Source organism: Astatotilapia calliptera, chromosome 15 (assembly GCF_964374335.1).
Source record: "Astatotilapia calliptera chromosome 15, fAstCal68.1, whole genome shotgun sequence".
Lineage (NCBI taxonomy): Eukaryota > Metazoa > Chordata > Actinopteri > Cichliformes > Cichlidae > Astatotilapia > Astatotilapia calliptera.
The window spans coordinates 19,799,041-19,817,820 of NC_137436.1; the positions used below are offsets into that span (position 1 = coordinate 19,799,041).

The 18,780-nt window shown below is 39.6% G+C and overlaps 1 protein-coding gene across 2 annotated transcripts in view; it reads right to left on the reverse strand.

Annotated features, from left to right (window-relative positions):
• Positions 1 to 18,780, reverse strand: part of trim67 (tripartite motif containing 67) — a 64,720-nt gene that overhangs the window by 33,747 nt on the left and 12,193 nt on the right. For both annotated transcript variants that reach the window (XM_026193986.2, XM_026193985.2), the window contains exons 2-3: positions 7,184 to 7,279; positions 2,684 to 2,806 (exon numbers count right to left, since the gene is read on the reverse strand). In XM_026193986.2, coding sequence (XP_026049771.2) covers positions 2,684 to 2,806; positions 7,184 to 7,279 — 219 coding nt within the window. The remainder of the gene's footprint in view (positions 1 to 2,683; positions 2,807 to 7,183; positions 7,280 to 18,780) is intronic.

The following is an 18,780-nucleotide window of genomic DNA, read 5'->3' on the forward strand; positions in this document are numbered from 1 at the left end:
AATGTCAAGTATAAATTGAAACTCATAATGTAGAGAATAAAAAAAGCACTAAAATACTCATAAAACCTTCTTGGCTGTATACAAGAAATGAAATGCTCGTCATGCTTGCTATTGGGCTTTTTGTTTCTACTTGCGTTGAAGCTTTTTAATAGAATCTTACTTTTAATTTTGATTAAATGTGTTATTTAACATAAAATTCTTAAGGTACCTTCTCATTTAGCAGCAAACAAAGACAGCACTTAGCCTCTTACAATAATGGTCAGACTTAAAGATATTAATCAGCAGCACAAAAATGGCAGGTTTGATTTTTTTTAAAGGCTTCTGACTGTAACAACTATAACATTATAGCCCTCGAGTATTTGAGTGTGAGAACATCTAGTCTATATTCCTTTACAGGTTTTTATTTGATGATGGAAAATCAAACAGGTCTCTTTATCCTGTAAAAAACAACAAAAAAAAGCTTAGTTACTGTTTGAGTATTTTGTGGGGTTTCTTTGTTTCCTGGTCAAATTTTTATTCTCTGCCTTCTAAATCTCTCTTACACAATAATCACAATGAGATTTGTGTGATCCTCTCAACTCTACACTCAACTCACATGTTTATTCTCAATCTTTCACTATCACCCTTTTCCTTGCATTCAACTCAGTTTTGCAACTAAACTAATCCACAGCTTCGAGATTTCGGCCCTCATGTTTTCGTCACAACACGATCTATTTAGAAATGAAAATAAGAAAAGCAGGAAGAGAAAATGTTATGTCTACAACATGTAATATCCCAAGATCTGGAAACACAAATATTTCCAAAATATAAATTTTGACATTCTAATTGTACATTTTTTATAGTCATAGTAGCATCAGCAAAAAATAAATAAAGACTGTAACAGCCTATTGCTTGTACTTAAACTGCAGTTATACACAGTATAATATTCTATATTTTCCTGCTGACAAATAAATAAAAACACAGTCTGTGTTCAACGCAACAGTAGATGTATGTATGCACTGCTTGTATCTGAGAAGTGGGTGTAATGTGAAAACCTACAAATAACGTGCAAAATGACACTTTAATATTTGACATGCCTTAATACCTAAATGACTCTGACTTCACACTATGGTGTTGTGAAATGTGAGCTGCTACTTTTTGGGCATGTGGGTGGAAGCTGTGAGACTGATACGAAGCTGCAATATATATACACATGCAGTCTCAAACTGAATGTGGCTTTCTGTGAGGTTGCATGAGTACCAGTCATACTCACAGGCCATCCAAAAAGTACTTTGGTCAGGTCGAAAGTACTTGTATCAGAAAGTATCTGTGTCTTTGCAATACTTGCATTGCATTAGTTGATTCTGAATTATTAACTTAGTACTCCAACCTCACATCCAACTATGACCAGATCTGGCTCCAAACAGCCAAAATGTAAAAGCAATAATGAATCAAGGCACCATAATGGCTGCATCGGTCTTTTGTAATTATGTTATATTCTGGCTTTGAGTGCCTAAGCACAGCCATAAAACCAGTATAATGCTGTAGCGAGTATCAAGCTTCACGATTCAATATTTTGGTGGAAAAACATTAAATGGAACACTGTGGAACTTTACAGAGACATTAAAGATATATTTTTCACTCTGTTAGTAAAAAACATTATTAGTTTGGCATAAATTTCCTTAAAAGTATGTTTTGTTTTAAATCAGTTAAATGAATGCAATTTTAAGGAGAGGCAGTGCCGCAGACGCTTATCTATCCAACTGTAAGTCAGTACTCTTCTCACCATGAAGAGGAGCCTCTAGTTAAACTGCTGTATCAGTTAATCAGCATTTATTGTAGTGAAGATTTTAACATTGCTTTATCAGCCGTCTACAACCAGCTATTCTTCTCTTATTCCAGCTTCCTTGCAGCCTGCGGCTCTTTGCCCTCTGGCTAAATCTTGATCCCCAGCCTCCAGATAATGACAACAGCTGTCCTTGGGGCTTCCATCCAAATACCCTCCACTCCTCCTTCTCCTCCTCTTCCTCACCCCTCCCCACCCAGCAGCCAGCCAGACGGTCAGTCGGTCGGCGGGCACGTTGAGGCTGGGCAGGCATCCATGTGATACATAAACTCAGGGTGGATTTACAGAGGCAAATCATGAAAAAAAAGACTAAGCTGCTAGAGAGAATTTATTCTGGTAGCGAGCTGAGACAGCAATTTCTCTCTGGTACTTAAATTCCTGAAAACATACTTTTTTTATAATCAACGTCTCGCTATTGATGAGGATCTTTGTGAGCGTGTGATTTTAAGCTAAAGTTAGATCAACAGTGGTGGGTTCACATCAGCTAATCTACTCATAACGGTGGGGCTGGTGATATCTAGATATGGACATAAAGGACTGGAAGAGGAAACGAGAGGCGCAGTGTGATTCACTGTTGCAGATTTGCTTGAAGAAAACTGATAAAGCACAAAGAGAAATTATTAGACAAGCAGACATCTAGATTTTAATGATTAAAACCCTGTTTTTAGCATACATATTGTGCCTTTTTTGAACATGTTAAATAAAAAATTTGGAGTCTTTTTGGGTTAGATTATGATTTCTCATATCCTCCCCACACCAGCTGTTTTAGGGTTAGGGGTTAGGGTTAATCTGCTGATTTATATCAGCAGTCGACTTTACTGAGAGGTGGGAGGAACAGCGATCATCAACCAAGCTTACCTTTAGTTTGTACTCCTTCTCCTTGGTAACTTTCGTGAGCAGTTTGGCTTTCTGTCTGGTCAGCGCCTCGATCAGAGAGTCACACTGAGCCACGAGGCAAGCTTCAAACTCCACTCCGTTCTCCTGAAGAAGAAAGACGAAAGCAACAGAAGCAGCACAGTCGTTATGAATTGATTAAAGAAAGTGAACAAGTAATATTAACTCATGAAACCACCATGTTTGGCTTCCCTGCCAAAATAAATCTACATTAAAGTGTTCTGAAGTGAGCATCGTTATGGGTTTGGATCACAAAAGCAAAGCACTGAGACGAAAATAGATCACTTGGCTTGTTTTTCTTCAATTAGCAGCACACTGTTTGTTACCCATTCATTTAGCCCACCACATTATGTTCTATTTTTGCTTCAGCTGCAAAACCACAAATAAATACAGCGTTAATTATTTCAATACACCGCACACAAAAGCAAGCCTTTCATCGTATTTACCATCCATTTGCACAACCATACTCGCCACCATTTTTCCCTCAAGATGCAACACATGAAATTGTGGTTTTGTGTTTCGATTTACTAATATTCCCTGACAGTTAGCAGCTTTGTCTTTGGGCCAGCAAACAGAATGCAATGATAGAGTATAAGCAGACATCTGCAGCTGAAAAGGCTTCATTGCATTACGCTTAAAATTCAAAAACGTTCTTCAGATGATCAAATTGCAAAAGGGTGGGAGAGGAGAGGAAACGCTCAGTGCATGATGGTTGTGTTAGGTTAGCGTTAGTTTATCTTCATATCAGAAGGACACAGAAGGCAGGGCGAGCACGAGAAAATCTGCAAATACAGCAGGGACTAAATCAAAAGCATTGTGAATACAGCACACATAGGCTGGTGGCTGTTTTGAACTTATTATGCAAATCCCTATTTGTGTAACAGTTAAAACAGTTGCATGTCAACATCATTCAAACACTGCTAATTGGAAAATCAAACATGTGTACAACTGTAATTTAGGACCCAAATTCATAATTACTCAGCTATAACTCCAAAGAAATCAAATTAGGTGAACACTAGACGCCAGAGGTTAAACGCAAAGGAGGGAAACTTGCAGCACACAGAGGATAAGAAACATTACAACGTGACGAAGATAAGACTGAGACTATTTAAAAACAGGGAGAGGACGAAGACACGTGCGAAAACAGTCAAGGCAGTCAGAAAAACAGGAAGTCAAAAATGAAGACACCAGAGAAAAAAACTGTTAAATTAAAACCGAAAAAAGCCCAGAGGAGAAACTCACAATAACACAATACAGATAAATGAATTTCAAAATATTAAACTTGGATATGTTGAGTGTTGTTCTTGTTGCTTTTGGCCATTCATTTCCAACAGACTGGAAACTTGTCAGCATATAATTTGAGATGTTTTGTAGCATTTAAGATGTTGATAATTAAGATCCTGTGTCATTTAGTTTTTCCTTCCAGTAGATATAAAAACAGGTTATAAATGAGGTAATGATCCAGAGGGGAGTTTTATCTCCCTACAAAGCCCACTTGATAATGAGATAAGGGTTCAGTAGTGATTTCCAGTCAAGGTTCCTCTGCTCAGTCACTGTTTAGAGCCCGAGGAGCACTGGAGATATTTCTCCTCAATCCTATATTCTACTTTCTCTTTGCCCACCTAGCTCTTTTTTTCCTTGTCTCAGACAGAGCAGAGTAAAGATAAGACTGCTTCTTTTTAAAGCTTAATCCTCTTCATTTTGTAATAAGACTCTTAATGCCCACTCGTGGTGCTGTAGGATATATCAGTGCAGACAGTGTGTAAAAACATGTGTGTGCTTTGTGTGCATGACTGGTAGACGCTGCTGGAGAGATCAGCTGCACGGTAATGCTGTCTAGAGGGAATGCTCACACAAATGCACGTATTTGGATGGTATGTTTTGTTTTTAGTTTATTGATTCTATGGATTTGCTTCTTTGCTGCTGAGTGTCGAGTCCAAATGTTGCTCTGTGAGCTTACTGTACATTACCAGGGAGTTCCCCAAAGCATGATCAATGCAGTCTTAAAACAACAGTAGTAATGTAGAGTAAATTTTGCAAACAATATCTACATGTGCAGAAATGAGCAGACGTGGATATCAGTTGTGGTGCAGTCTGATACAGCCAGACTTCTGTCTCATCATGCTTATGGAGAAACATCTAAACAAAGCATGGAAGCCCTGAAATAGCTTTTTAATAGGCAGTTTGAACATGTTTACCTCTAGAAACAGCAGATTTCAGTAAATTTCCTGAATAACTAAATACATAATCTATCACTGCACTCAGAAACTAAAAATAATTCAAAATGAGGTGCATTTAGAAGGTAGCTTTAAACTAAGGCACTAAGGGGCTCAAAGTATCCATGAAAATTTCCTCTACATCATTACGTAAGCACAAGCACCCTGAAGCCACTTCAGAGTCACTTACATCCCCAGTCTTCCTCATTCTGATGCTCAGTTTCAACCTCATCAGTTTAAGATGAGTTCTTGTCATGTGATTAGCTAGCTATATATTTGCATTAATGAGCAGTTCATCAGGTATGTCTAACAAAGTGGTCAGTGAGTGTCTATTTCATCATTAATGGTGGCTTAACAAGTCCAGCACATGCTTTTTAATCTAGTCGTTTGCTGTGACGACCCCTTCACCATCCAGAGATCTCTGCTGTGCTTTGTCACGCGAGTCCTGATCAGAGGGCGATGAGCTGCACGAGATGCACCCGAACCTGCTGCGCTCAGCTACAAAAGCTCCTTCGTTCCTGACAGCCACTCTCTGACACTCTCAGGGGAGGATACCCTCTGCATGAAACTGCACTAGCATGCATTTCGGTTTCTTTTGCTCTCCACAGACATCCACCCATCCAACATACTCTGTAGTGCTGACTTGCTAATAAAGATAAGTCTTACTAACTTACTAGTAAATAATTCCTACTTCCTTAAGGTCCAATTTTGTGTCTCCCATTTCTAGTCAAAGTCTTTGTTCAGTTTGCTTGCAGAGATTTATTATCCTGAGTTTTTTTTTTTTATTTGTTTTTTAATGACATTATTTGCCACTTATGATGAAATCCCCAAATTCTGCACTAACAAGCTATTCTATTCTTAAATTCATCCAGGCTATCTTTATGGAGTCGTTAAATCTCTCAGAGATTCATTTTATGCAAACACAACAAAATGAGCTAATACCCAGATGTTTCCAGTGCCAAAGTCAGACATTGTGTATGCCTAATCACACACATGCAGCTGTTGCAGCACTACTTTACCCTATTTATGCATTTGCTCATGACACAGATCAGTCCTTCATTGGCCACAAAACATCACCTGCCAAACATAACGTTCTTGGAGAAACAGAATATCTTATTTTTCTGCTGGAAAAAGTTTCATTCCTCAGAGGAAGGGTAATAGCTGACAGTTCTGAGATTTTTCTGTTCTTACTTCCATACAAAACTTGAAAAAACAAAACAAAACATTGATTTATTCCTATTTCTCAAATGGTCTTGTTTTTGTAACCCCCCAAAAATAAAAATTTGCCTACCACTGATATTTAGATGTGAACAGATCCTTCCTTTTTGTTTTGCCGTTGCATTGCATTGTGGGATACAGTTGCTAATGTTATGGCCCAGTCATACTAGAGTAAAAGAAAGCTGGCAAACTCTTTGCAACTAAGAAAAATTGGTGGTTTCCCAGTGATTGCATTGATTCTTTTCACATTCAGCAAATGAGTGCAAGTAGTTGCAGTGGCCATTGCTCTCATTCGCTCATCCTCTGGGTAATCACTTGGTCATCTAGTTGCCCAGAGTTTGAGTGTGGAAACTTTTGATTACAAAGCACTGGTAAAGATTTGCAATAACTGACAAATGTAGATGGATTGGCAATGCATGGCAACCGATCGGTCGGTGTGCATCAGTTTATCAAAAGACGGGTTGAGATGATGTGAGCTTTGTGGCATGCCACGTTATTCTGCTGGAAGCAGCCATCAGAAGAGTACTTGCATGCTCAATAACAATATTCAGGGTAAGCTATGGTGTTTAAAGGGGTAATTAGGGGTCCAAAGTATGCTGCAAAAATATTTCCCACACCATTAGATCACCAGCAGCAACACAAACCATTGATACAGGGTAGTATAGATTCATATGTTGTGCATTCAGAGATCCCTTTTTGCATAGTTTGGTTGTAACAAGTAATTTGAGTTACTGTTCAAAGCTCGAAGAAGTTTCTTCTCTCAACCTCTGGGCAATCAGTTGGTCACTGTGAGTACTTATGGTCGGTTACTGAATGAAAAAACATTCAGCATTGTACTAGGAAGTTGATACTAGAAGAAAGCTGATAGGTTTTTGTATCTTTTTGTGAAGAAAACTGCCCATCACTGATGTGACTATCATGCTATTAAGCCATCGTGACAAACCTTTGATCTATACTTGTACCTAAATTTACAGACTGGATTACTAACAGCATATCTTATGTAAAATTAAATGTAAAGGTGTGTTGTTACCTGTATCTGCTGGAGCATGTTTTTGAGTTGAACCAGGAACTCCTTGGCATCTTTAGCTTTGTCAGAGACGCCATTCAGCGCCTGGGAAATCTGACACTGCAGAGACAAACAGAGAAGGAAGATATAGAACGATTAAGATGCCTCAAAAGAAATGTGACCTTTTTACTGATGGATATAGACATTCACTGCTGTACCTCTCTCCTTACGATTTTAACCAAAAATTTCAAATTCAGATTCATCTATCAGTCGATGGATCAACTGAACACTCAGATTCATGATTATTTAGCTTACGGCTAGCTTAGGGTTTTAAAAATAAAAACTCAACTGGAACAAATAAAAATACACTTTCAGATATTTTCTCTGATGATTCTCACATTTTTAGAAACTTATAAAATGCTCTCAATTTCATTTTTTGGGATTCCAAGAGTGCATCTTTTATTTAATGATACTATGACTGCTTAACCCAGTCCAGCTGTTTAACTGCCACATCAGGATATTAGCTGGAAAAAAAAACAGGAAAATAATAAAATAAAAAAACAGAAAATATTTATACAATCTGAGGAATATACCAGGAACCACTCAGGAACCAGTTCAGTATTTGTATGTGTATCAGTTGTTTGTAATTAAGAAAAAGCAGGACAAAGGAAATACACACTGTTAAACACACACACACACACACACACCAAGCTGTGATGAATCTTCTCTGCTGTGGCTGCAGCCACGTGACCCACCTGCTTACTCCTTTTCTGGATGGTAGACTCATGAATGGACACACACACACACACACACACACACACACACACACACACACACACACACACACACACACACACACACACACACACACTTACTTTCAGTCATAAATGACAGCTGTATTTGCTAACTCATGATGTATGCTGATTACATGCAAAGAAACTGCTTAACTGAAAATTCGCCTGCGTTTAAATAAATCGATTAGCTCAAGTACAGCTGCAGATATGACAGAAAAGTCTTTACAATCATCATTACTATATTATTTAAGTGCTACGGTTAAGTTTATACGGTGAACCAGCAGCTTTCAATTTATATGACTTGTGTAAACTCTTTGGCTTCCTTCCTTCCTTGAACCCAACCACTGATTTCTCTTTTTGGATGTTTTTATTTACTGACTGTTCACGTGTAAGACTACAGTGTTGGATGCCTACACTCAGATTTTCTCACATCAATAAAAACATGTTTAGGTTAATTTATGCAGTAGTTCCACATGATCTCACAATCAATGATCATGTAGGAGTATGGGTAATGTAAAATTATACAATTCTTTTTCACCGTCCACCCCTCTGCTGTGTGCGTGCTGCTTGGAGTCAGGAGGAGGGACGTGTGGAGGTTATGGTTCACAAATCATCCCAATGCTCTTGTGAAGCTCCTCGTTGCTCCTCACCAAGAGGCCATCTGGCCCAGCAAGCTGTCTGGCCTAAATGCTTGTGTGTGCGTGTTTGTAGATGTGTGTGTGTGTGTGTTTGCATGCCAAGATGCTAACAAGGGGATGACGGATGTGCCATATGAGTGCTGTCCTGGCACATCCCCTCCTCTTATTCGTCCCATCTGGTTCTTCATTCACTTTGACTTCAGCACTTCTGATCAGGTCAACATTCTGCTGATACGGCCATTTTCCGTACATGTGGATATCTTTTTATTCATCATTTCATTTTCTTACCCCCAAAATTAGTGGGTTAAAACAATTATGTGGAGCTGGAATGTATCCCGCCCTGCTTTGTCAGTAAGGAAGAAAGACACAAAGAAGGAACGGTACCAGGCCGGGCACAGATTTCTCTGTTAGTATTCCAGAAAAGATGTGGCCAAAAATGCAGCATGAAAAACAACAAAGAACTGAGACAGAAACAGAAACAGACAACTGCCACAAGTTAAAATAAATAAAGAAATCATTGTTCTAGCTGCAAACACAGGTTTCTCTTTTAAAACTGCCCAAAATGCTGAGGATGCTCAGACCAAAAGGAGCATTTTCCTTTGTCTTTAAAATGACTTGAATATATCAATAGTAATCAATCAAAAACAAGCAGACTGCGGGACGGAATGAATCAAATAGAAACAGAGACTCTTGATTATATACAACTACACATATAACACACACAAAACAGGTTGACTAGGTTGTTTTTAAGATAAAAATTTACACCTCCTCCCAGCCATCCATCAATCCATCCTGCATAGCATCAGCGTATTATTTCTTTCCTCCCCTATAAACAAAGTTTTTTATGTTTGAAACGGAAACTGTCTCAAACATAAAATGAAGAACATTCTAAAATCCAGTGTTTTCTCAACCCATCAGCATCAGCCCTGACATCCTTCCTTTTCCCTCGATCGCCACTACGGTCTCTGCAGAGTGCTGTCACAAAAAAAATCCAACTATGAATCAGAAAAAACTGCATGCACAAAGGACAGACTCGGAAAATACGTAATCTGTCAACATATGACCATTTTAGTTACTGGATGCAAGATGTTTCTGTGCTGCTTTTGGGTTTCTAATGTGATTACTCAACTAGGATCTGTATTCCAGACTAGTTGTGATATGCAGATATGTAAACTCAAGAAATTCAAATAGGAAAAATGTTCAGATTTCAGCAGATCTAAATAAAGAACACAATTAATACATTGGTGGTCAAAGGTCAGAGAGATCTAATGAATAATGAATAAATGACATTTTAGGAGAGAAGGCCTTTACATGTGATGATAATGGAAAACTGTTCCTGTAGAAATGAATTCATATTGTTGCATTCATTCATGAAAAAAGAAGTACTTGCTTGAGGCCTCTATCAAAAGACCTCGACAGACAAACCCTGGGTGTAAATTGTAAGTGAAGCTCATTTACACTGAGCTCTTCCAGTCATATTGACTTCTCAAAGCATCAGTCAGATATTCGATGTGTTATGCGGACATTGGAAATATGTGAAACAGTGAAGCCACCTTTACTTCTTTATTCCTTCATTAGATTTCAGGTCATATATACTTTGTTTAGTAGTTTTTTTCCTTTACAGTAAACAAGCACATATTGTAGTGAATCTGTCTGCTATGTTTTGTTTGTCTATATTCTCAACTCTCTGTTGTTGCTCTTTGCTCTTATAATGACAAATTTTCTTTTTCTATTGTTTAACATATCACATAGAAATTTTGTAACTGCTAAACTTAACTAAGCTATTGTTTTATTAAATTATCAGGAATTCAGCTGGACACAAGTGTTTTTCTTAGACCAACAAACCAATTTCCTGATATTTATGAGGCGCCTCTTCCCATCGAGGCTGAATATTCTGTCATCACAGTGCACTGGTCTAAATTTGGCTACAGTCATGATGCATCAACCAACAGTAGACTCCAGTAAAACTGGAGTCTCAGAGTTGGAATGTGACAAGTTTGCCCTGCAGGAAAAGGACTTAGTGACTCAGGGAAGAGATTTGGAACAAAAAAGAAATATAGAAACTCATTTTGGAAATGAAAAATGAGAGATGAGGATTAGATTTTATCTCAGCAAGGATCAACACACCTTCAGAGAAGGACTCTACATCCAGAAATCCAATTTCTTCCCTCTGTTGTTTCTTTTGTTCTCCTCCTCTTGACCTTTTTCATCCTTTATGAGTCCTCCAAATGGAAATGTCATTTTTCTTTTTCTCGCTGTCAGCACCCCTCAGCTCTGCTCTCAGAGACAAGTGCTATTATCTCATTATCTTATTATAGGAGCAATGCAGGACCATTCATTTGGTCCGTGACATTCAGAGAAACCAGTGACATTCATGGGGGTGCAGCTGTGTTGGTTTACAGAGAGGTTTCAGCTCAGGATGCAGGGGAAGAGGCATGTTAAATGGAGAAGAACTGCTTAAGAAGCAGCCGGTAACTGCAGAACGTGTGGAAAACTGGAAAAATATTTGAATGTTACAGGGGAAAAAATCCAACCTGGATCTGTGAGTGTAGATATGCTCCACTACAACCAATGTGGGGACACATGAGCCAAGTTTTTCTGTGTAAACAAGATATCTGGGTCAAGACTTCCCGTTTCAGCTGCCAGGCTTTGTTTACAAATGTAGATATATTTATATATATATATGTATAATTTTGAAAGCAATACCCATTAGTTCTGAGACTGCATTTCAGCACGTCCTCTTTTCCTGTCTGCTCAAATGTGACTGGACAATCTTGTACTTTGCTTTTGCAAAGTATTCACATGCAAACATATGTTTATATAAATCAAGTATCACAGGCTTGTTCTCCTCGTATCCAGCTATACCTGGCGTATAGTAGCTTTGCATGACTCACAGATCCAAGCTGGACGTGGGTGCAGTCCCTCGGTGCAGCTCAGCCTTAAAGAGAAATCTCTTTTGAATGGCTCACCAACATATTTGGAAATATAACCAAATTCTCTGTCTTTGAAATCACACAGATCCAGGGGTATAAAAACTTGACAGATAATACTATAAAATACAGTAACTTTTGACCAAACTTGTACAGGTGATTAACGGTTAAAACTTTAAGTGAAACTGCATGATTTATTCTGTCTGCAAAGATTTCTTCTATCAGATGTGACCAGATCGATTTTTCTAAGTGAAACTCATCTACACTTTGGTCACAGCTGCAAAGACCTCAGGTGAAAGTTTCACGAGCAGACGTGCAGAGACAGCCGATAAATGCAGAAGAAGTTTGAGAGTTTTTCATTTATCCAAACTCTGGTGAAGTTAAGTCAGGTCAGTTTGCCCCAGTGGCTTGAATGTAAAGATACATACAGAGATAATCACAAGCTGGTTTACAAGACTGGTGTTGATTGTTTTTATCCTCATTCTTTGGTTGAATCTCTACCAATGCAAAATAAAATAAAAATCCCAGAATTGAATTAGACATTATGTTTGTGGTGCTTGTTTCTTTAATGCTTTTAAATTTTGTTAATGCTATAGAGACTGCAGTGTTGAGAGAATACACAGGAGAACAATAGGCAGCTCTTAGGCATTTGGCTGTCAGCCGGGGGAATGCTTGATTACGGGGATGACCTTGGCAAAATGACACCCATGGGACATTGAGCAGAGAGAGAGGAGGGCCTGAACCTCCCCTTTTATTTCCCCACCTCCCATTTTATTTCTTCTCATTTGCATTTATAAGCCTTTATATCCTCCTCAATTTCTGTTTTCACTTCCACATGATCATAAATCCTTCAGTAGAGGTTCTAACATTGGGCCACATTTTTAAACTTTAGACAGTTTTCATGCCCATAAAAAGTATATCCTTGAGTGGATCAACACCACACATTTATGCATGCTGCAGCTGAATTCATGCTGACAAATCAAATCGCCTCCTCTTCACTAAAAGCTTTCCTATCTTATGCTCAAAATTTAGTGAAAGAGGTCTCCGGCTTTCTCTTTTCATGTAGAAACACAGCATCACTGCATCTTGAATTAAACATCGGGACTGGTCAATGCACTGCCCTGGTCTTTGGAGATCCCTTGCATAAAGAAAGGAAAAAGTTGCACAGATACCATGTGAAGCGGAGGAGGCAGACTGCGGGGTGAGATTGTCTGCAACCAAGAGCCAGTTCCTGATATATTACAGAAGAAGCAGCCGCCTCCACTCTGAACGTCACAGCTCACACACACTGCTCTGTGCTGGGTGTCACTCATTTACACCACATGGATGAGTAAAAATATTTTTCTGTAGTTTTATATTTGTCTGACACACAAACCACCCACATTATTGCACTTTTATGAGAGTAAAATTCAGTTTAGAGCACCGGACTTTCAGTTGGATTAAAGCAAGCACAGGGGTAGCAGAAGACTTTAGAGGGATGTAGGTTTCTCATCAACAAGATTACCTTTAACAAGGTAAGCCAACCTTTCTTTCATTGCATGGCTGCACCAAGCTAAAAACTGCTGTTCCACATTAATTGGTCTTTCAATCAACTACAAGCTGTGACGAGTGGAAGGAGAAGCACTTTAACAGCAGAGTGAGTTTTGATGTTTCTGCCACTGCCGCTCGTGAGAAGACTGCATCTTACTGCCAAAGACTTCTACCAGCCGTGGATTTTGTCGCTTTTATTTTGACGCCACTGACTCTTGTTTTGTATTTTCTGTCATCAGCTGAAGTTGCTTTCTCTGTTCCTGTGACCCGTTTATTTTGAAGTCCATCAGTAGTGCATTTCTTCTCTTCTGGATTTTCCACACCACCACACTTGATCTACCCATTTTCTTCTCAACTGCCTTTTTTTGTTTTCCCTTCTCACTGTGGAGCTATTTTCCTGTCACACTCAGTTCTCTTTATTTTGTTTCCCTTCAGGCTCCAGTTGTGCCCTTTTTTGTGTGTGTGAACAAACAGTCCAAAAGGAAATACCTCGACACATGACGTATAGAACACTTTTCTACGCCTATCAGTTAGTAAGAAATGTTGGTTTCTTTTATTTCACAATCCTCTTTTGAGCACTAATCTGTTTCGCATTCCTCTAACATACTGTTGGAAGGAACTGTTAATGTTTGCTAAAAAATGAGTTTAAATAGGACGTGACAAAAAACCTCTAGTGGCCATTTGGGGCCAAAAAGCAAGTGAATCCCTGTAGACTACCATGTTAGCAGAAATAAACATCTTTACAGCCTTCTACACAAAGCAGTTTTGCTCTGATGCTAATTTCCACCTTTAAAAACACTGGAAACACTTTTTATATATTAGCATAGTAGCATGGCCACTTTGAGTGACAGTTGGTGAGTGCAGCTGCTGTTCAGCATCACCTGCACTTATTTGAGTCTCTAACTGTACCTTTTGACTCTGTCTGCGTTATTTTGTATTTTTAAATACAACTATCTTAAAGCATATGCATTCCTGCACATTGAGACATATTAACAGCTGTTCACGAAAGCTGTCTGTTTGCAACAGAGCTCCTCTAACTCCACCCCCTCATCCAAATGCTACCAGTACTTACTTAGCACTTAGTTCCACCTACACCAAGCGGCACATCGGGCAGATCTCCAGCAATGTCAGTCAGTGGCAACTGCTTGAGCTTCGTCCCAGGCAATGTCAACGGTTCTCAGATCCTTCATAAACGTTCAACGCCATGTAATCTTTGGTTGGCCTTGCTTTCGCTTGCCAGTGCATGGGAGCCATGTAATGGCGATCTTGGCCGGGCGATAAGGGGGTAGACGTAAAATATGGCCCGCAAAGTGGAAGCTACTTTCTGCAACAACATTGGCTAAAGGGCGGGTGCCTGCTCTTCGTAAGACCTCTTTGTTCATTATTCGGTCCCGGGAGGAAATTCTAAGGATTCGCTACAGGCCGCGTTGTTGAAGCATGTTCAGGTGTTGAGTAATTGCATTTGTTGAACAGCAGGCTTCACTAGCGTATAGTGCAGTTGGAATGACGATAGAGTTCAATAGTTTGATCTTGACCCTAATATTCAGGGAGATCGAGTTCCAAATTGTTTGGAGACATCGGACGACACCGGCCGCCTTCCCTACTCTGACGTCGACATCTCAGTCACAGATCAAGTCATTGAGATGATGCTGCCAAGATATATGAAATTCTCCACCTCTTCAGCATGTTGTTGGTTGATCATGACAGGAATGCGGACACATGCGTAGCCAACTCGGAGTACCTTGGTCGCTGATTCTTAATCCGACTTTCGTCGCCTCCCTCTGCAGGGCTCAACTCTTTGAGGTCTTCCTGAGTCGAGCCCAGCAGGGCAATGTCATCCGCGAAGATCAAGTCGGTGAGATTACGTGCTTCGTGCCAGCGGACACCAATGCCAGCTTGGTCAACTGATTGTCACATAATGAAGTCAGTTACCAACAGGAAGAGGAAAGGGGATAGCACGCATCCCTGTCAGACGCCAGTATTGATCTCAAAGAAATCCATGCAGCCGTCATCCATCCGGACGCAGCAGCGGGAGTTGGAGACCACGAAAGGCATCTGCAAACTGCTGAGGGACTCCATAGTGGCGTAGGATAGCCCATAGAGTCGGCCGGTGGACACTGTCAAAAGCCTTCTTGAAGTCAATGAAATTAATAGAAATCTTCCTTTGGTATTCCAATGTTTGTTCAACGATCATGCGGAGGGTGAAGATTTGCTCGACACACGACCGGCCACTCTGAAAGCCAACCTGCTCTTCTCGCAATCGTTCATCCACTGCACGTTGTAGCCGATTCAAAAGAACGAGGCAAAGCACTTTCCCAGGTACCGACAGCAGCGTGATGCCCTGCCAGTTGTTACAGTCATCCAAATCGCCTTTCTTTGGAAGTTTGATGAGGAAGCCTTTTTTCCAATCATCGGGTACATGCGACGTTGACCAGCAGGCGTCTTGTAAGGTGCAGGTTCCAACTGGGGTCCGTCATGCTTCAGCATGCTACCAGTAAAAACAATAAAAGCGAGAGTGTCCACAAGTGGTACATGCAATCTACCATTTAAAGCTTGCAAAACATTTAGGAAACTGTACAACACACGTGCAATTGGTGGCAACAAAGATATTGAATATGTATGTAGATGTGTTCATGCTCAAGTTCTGACACTGACAACTGACACTGCAAAATGGTCAGATGAGTTTCAGCTGAGTGTCATTTAAATATGTTATTGTACCGAGGGAAGCCTAAAGCTGTTGTTTGCTGCCAGCACAGACAGTAAACAACATATAACTGCACTCGATGTTTACATGTTCATGCACCAGTCACTGTTCACTGTGGTTCAACAGAAGTTAATTATGCACCTAATGCATTTACGGTAATTTAGACCAAAGTGGTTGAGTGAGGGCTGTTATACAGATGTGTCGCAGATGTGCAATAGCTGCTGAGCAAGCGTAGCGCAGCAGATGTGCTCTGTGCAGAGCAGAAACTACTGTTTAAACTGCTAGATGAGGGCTTTTAATCATCTATGTTCGAAACATAAATATTCAAGGTTCAGTAAATGTGGTCTAGAACAGCCTGATTCATCTCAGTCAGTCAGCTCCTATTACATATTCACAACCTTTTCACAGAGTCTGCCTGTTCTTTCTAAACATAGAATACATGATGTATATGTCAGTGAAAGGCTCAAGGTTATCTTCCACTTCACACTTTTCTTTATCCACTTCTGCTTTCAGTCCATCATGAAACCTCTCTGTTTGCCACCCAACCACAGCACCACACTCCCAAGAGAAATGGAGTCCTCCCCAGAGGTCTCTGATGAACCACATCAGGGATCAGTGGCTACAGCCAGTACTGCTGGCTTTGTTTTATCACCCTGAGTTTTCCTCATGGGCTTAGCTTCTGAGGAAAGAGTACAGAGCCAATAAAAAATGGTGCAGTGCAAAGAATGGCCCCTGTTATCAATTATTGATCAGGGCATATTCCATATTAATAAATGCAAACGGTAGGTAGATTGCTGAGGGCGTAATTTTTGTAAAATGGGTGGAAATTAGGTTTGTTGGGGATAATAACTCTATTAAGGATCATCATGGGATGTACTGTACAGTTTTGTGTGTGAACACTCTGCTACAGAAGAATCATGCAAATGGATGTATGCATGCTGGTGTACACAGATAAGACTCTTCTATGGGCATAAAATCTCTGTCTAATTTATAGCATGTCTTAATGAATGAACATACACTTGTAACCATAGTAACAATGCTCCTTGTTCTACTATAGGATGTCCCCACTTTCCTTAGAAGTCTGGCATCAGCACTCGCTCTGATACCAAAAATAGATTTTTCTCTCACACATGCTTGCACACACACACACACACACACACACACACACACACACACACACACACACACACACACACACACAGTGCCTGCTGTGTTAAGGCCAAAGGAGAGGATGTGTTGTAAAGTGTGCATTAACCTACATTTATTGTACAAGTCCTGCAGCACAGCCCTAAGTTACTGTGCCATGGTTCGTGTGCAGACTTTGTCCTCGTGACATTGTTGGGACAGAAATCTTCTCACATAGTCATATTATTGAGACTGAGCTCGCACGAAAGGGATAAACACGCAGTCCCCATGATGTTAACTGTTTATTTCAGACTAGGTTTTAGAGTTACAGATTAGATTAAACATCTTATATCCTCCTAAAGCTTTGCACTCAAGTAATATCTTATAATATTCCCAGATATTGTCTGGGAATATTATAACTGCAGTCATTTTAGCTTTTTTTGATAATCTTAGATTAACTAAATAAATACATGTCAACGCTTTGAGTTCCATCAAAAAGAAAAATGTTTTCCACCAGATTTATCTACATGCTCATTTTAATGAGCTCTATAAGTTAAGAATCCATCAAGGTTAACTCAGGCAGACTTGACATGTTTAAATGTAAAATTACACTGAACAGATATGGACAGAAACACAGTGCAAAGATGAGAAAAAATTCTGACAAATGAGTGGTAGGTTTTATTGAGATTCCTCTTCAAATGGTTCTCTGGGTAAGGCTAAACTTATCATTTTAGGCGTTACTATAAATCACTGCAATGTCCTGATATGTACTGTACTACAAGTGTGTGTGTATGTGTGTGTTAGTGCTGTTGAGCCTGAGGTAAGAGACAAGCAGATCTGACCTGTCATGGTCGGCGAGCTGCCATCGCGAATGAGGTTAGTCAGACACGGCCAGTCGGCACAGATCTGTGCTCACTCTCATTGAATTATCTCATCAGCATCTCCAACAGAAGAAAGCAATTCTTTCTGCTGCCTAAACTAAACTCTTGTAACTGAGCCTGAGACACTGATTCAGATTTATAAGGTGTGTTAAACATTAGACACTCAGTGTCACATTAAGAAAAGCTCTGTCATTTTGTAAAGTGGCAGCGTGTGAGGTTAGCAGCTTTTTCTTACACCCAGGACTAATAGGTTTAACACCTAGCATCATCCTTAAAATCCATACACATTTTTTAAACTTTATTTTAGCTTAGATGTTTAATGAAATTACCTACTGACTCTCTACCTCATTTAGAAAATTTAGGGCTTCTTGTATCGTTTTATTTTAGTTTAGGTTTGAAGCATTTTTTCTAAGAAGTCATCAGCACTAAAAAGGAAATTTATTAGATATTAGTTTAACAAAATGTGATAACGTCCTTTCTCTGTTGGCATCAGTCATGGCAAAAAGAGTCTCCCCTCTATGGTCTCTCACTTATAAATGAATAGTGTATCAGAAAGGTAACTGAAATTGAAACTCTGTTATAGCTCAAATGTCCTCCAACTGTATCATTATAAGAGATCTAGTGTGCGCTCTCATACTAATCCCTACAGTTTTTATGAGTGGTGTATAATATGCTTGCTTTTAAGATCTTGCAAACATTCAGTAAGTGCAGTACAACTATAAATGCAGAGAGTGAAAAGCCCCACAAAATACGACATATGTTACAATAAACAGGCAGCCGGCATCTCTGACAGCGACGTGCTTGTCAAAATGTTTTGTCAGCATCCTGGCAGACGGAAAACAAGCGAGATAAAGTGTTTACTGCCAGTTATTAAATGATGTAACATGAGAGTAACTGAGAATTCTGATGAGAGGAGGAAAATCAGGGTATAAACTGGAGATGCTTTTAAAATCTGCTCTTGAATGTTAATGATTGATGCCCGTAGATAATCTGTAATAACACATATAAATGCAACAACA